Here is a 2,780-nt window from a genome sequence, read left to right as displayed (position 1 = left end):
ATATATTAGTCTTATGCATGATAACTAGAACATTGCGACTTTCCTTTTATTAATTCAATTATTTTATGTATTGAATGGCGAAATAACCTATTGGTGGGCTCGTCGAATAGGCGTACTTAGAATACATTGGACAATTTGAACTATATTTATTATAATTGATTGAGCAACGTTTATGACACCGTGCTAACTCCTTGAGTTGCTTTGGAGGTAGCTTCGGCGTGCTAAAACCCTAAGCCGTTCAACTTTACCTCAGGCAAAGCCACTGCAAAAGCATAAGTTTCAAATGATCGAAGTTATGACAAAGATATATGCTTGTAGTGTCTATCTACTTGGATTTTCATCCGAACTATTGTCCTAATGTAATGAGCATATAATATATTTACATAGTTGCGTTTAGTCTTTTATATAGTACGCATAATTCATACCACTTATGGTTATTTACAGGTATTGAACCATCCGACATGACACCAGAGATATGGGATTATCTATTCTTCAAAGATACACCGTTCCCGAAGTCAGCTAGAGTTTCTAAAGCTACCTTTGACATATTGAAGCGAGAGTTCGAGTTTTGGTATCCTCTGGATGTTCGTTGCTCTGGCAAGGATCTGGTTCCCAGTCACCTTTCGTACTTAATCTTCAATCACACGGCCATATGGGAACAAGAACCAGAGAAATGGGTCCGTGGTGTACGGGCAAACGGTCACTTGCTTCTCAACAGTGAGAAGATGTCTAAGTCAACTGGTAACTTTCTTACGCTGATCGACGCCATCAACATGTTTGGCGCCGACGGCATGAGGCTCACGCTTGCCGATGCTGGAGATGGTGTGGAAGATGCCAACTTTGTAATGAATATGGCAGATGCCGGCATCCTTAGACTTTTCACTTTTCTCGAGTGGGTGAAAGAAATTATCGAAGTTCAAAAGAAGCTCAGAACGGGGCCGTTAAATACATTTGCGGACAAATCATTTGCGAATCAGATAAATTTTCATATTATAGAAACCAAGAAAAATTATGATGCATTCTTATTTAAAGAAGCATTGCGTACTGGTTTTTTTGAGTTTCAAACTGCTAGGGATGAATATCGGGAGCTTTGTCTCCTAGATGGGATGCACTACGATTTGGTAATGCGATTTATTGAGGTACAAGTTCTTATGTTGTCCCCTATCTGTCCTCACATCTCAGAACATATATGGATGAAACATCTGAAAAATAAGGAAAGCATAATGTTCGCTCGGTGGCCTTCCGCCGAACCTGTTGACGAGAAACTACTGAAGTCATCTGAATACCTTCGTGAAGTCTCTCATGAACTCCGCGTACGCCTAAAGGCTTTTCTTGCAGCAGCTACTAAAAGAAAAAAGGACGTTTCCGGTGGTTCTATCCCTAAAGTGATCGAGGGTAATATCTGGGTGGCACGGACATTCCCACCTTGGCAGTCGGTGATTCTGAGCACCATGGCCGACCTCTTTAATAAGTATCATGTGTTGCCGGACAACAAGGTGATCTCTAATGAACTTAAGGATAAGCCTGAGCTAAAAAAATATATGAAGAAAGTGATGCCTTTCGCTCAAATGGTGCGCGAGAAGGTAGACAAATTGGGAATAAAGGCATTGCAGCTCACAGTGGACTTCAACGAGGTTGATATATTAAAAGAGAATCTCGCTTATCTCGTAAGTACCCTAGATGTCGTTTCCCTAAACATCGACTATAACGACACTGTAGAAGACAAGATTAAAGAGGAGTGTTGCCCTGGTGTGCCATTTGTCGTCTTTCAAGAACTTCGGTCTTTTAATCTGACCTGCCTTAATCAACAACATCAGACGGCTGCCTTCGAGGCCGTTATACCAGTTTTGCCCAACGACACCTGCCGGAAGCTTAGAGAACGTATTCGAAAAGAAAATCGCCATGTGAAGGAGAGCCAGAAGGTAAATCTAACTTTAGCGTATGATCAACCATCTAATCGTTACTTTATTGAAAATTATGCTAACAGTTTTTTAGCTAACTTGCAGCGCATTATAATTTTATTAACGATAAAAAATAATTTTCTGACAGGTCAGACCAAAGAAAGCCACTACTACTGTTTCATTTTATTTGCAGATACGCTTATTCCGTTATGAAGACCCTTTTGGCGGTCCACGGAAAATTCCAACAATGGACAACCATCTTGAAGGAAAAATTGAAATCCCAGAGGACTGTTGCTTAGATGTAGATTTCAATAGTAATTCATTGATGCTTATTAACGGCTCAGACAAGATAAATTTGGGTGACCAAATAACCTACGTGGTCGGATAGAGCTATTTGTCCAGCCCAACAATAGGTACGTACCGATAAACGTTATGGTGCGAATAAGAAGAGCCCGTGAGCCCACCAATGAAGCGCTTTCATAACATAAATGTTGGCAGGAATAAAAGTGTCCAACTGAGCAAAAATTGCCTTTTTTTGTAGTGTGTGTATGTTAAAAAAGACAAAAACTGTCGAATCGAATTACAGGTTAAGAATATGTCTTATTGAGCATATCTTTGTTTTAGAGTTGCGCTTATGCTATGCGGATCAGTGGTAAAGGATATATATATATATGCATACATTGTCGAATTCTAAATCGAAAGAAGGTATTTATTGGCCTCTTCGTTTAATACCTCAATTTGTCTATAGAAAATGCGGTTCTTTAAAGTGACGGAAGTGCATATATATCGGTGTTGTCTTAGCCAAATATTTGCATTTGAAATGTACCTCCGCAGTAAAATGATTAAAAATTTTTTAGTCGAATTACGGTATTTTAATTA

General features: G+C 39.4%; 1 protein-coding gene across 1 annotated transcript in view; it reads left to right on the top strand.

Moving 5' to 3' along the window:
- LeuRS (Leucyl-tRNA synthetase) overlaps window positions 1–2,426 on the top strand; it is a 15,204-nt gene extending 12,778 nt beyond the window's left edge. Inside the window, exons 10-11 of the mRNA XM_022800878.2 lie at window positions 445–1,922; window positions 2,095–2,426. Coding sequence (XP_022656613.1) covers window positions 445–1,922; window positions 2,095–2,289 — 1,673 coding nt within the window. The 3' untranslated portion in view covers window positions 2,290–2,426. The remainder of the gene's footprint in view (window positions 1–444; window positions 1,923–2,094) is intronic.
- The last annotated feature ends 354 nt before the right edge of the window (window positions 2,427–2,780 follow it).

The sequence above is a fragment of the Varroa destructor genome, unplaced genomic scaffold (genome assembly GCF_002443255.2).
Source record: "Varroa destructor unplaced genomic scaffold, Vdes_3.0 BEIS01000003.1, whole genome shotgun sequence".
In the NCBI taxonomy this organism is placed as follows: domain Eukaryota; kingdom Metazoa; phylum Arthropoda; class Arachnida; order Mesostigmata; family Varroidae; genus Varroa; species Varroa destructor.
This window is presented reverse-complemented; position numbering and strand designations above follow the sequence as displayed.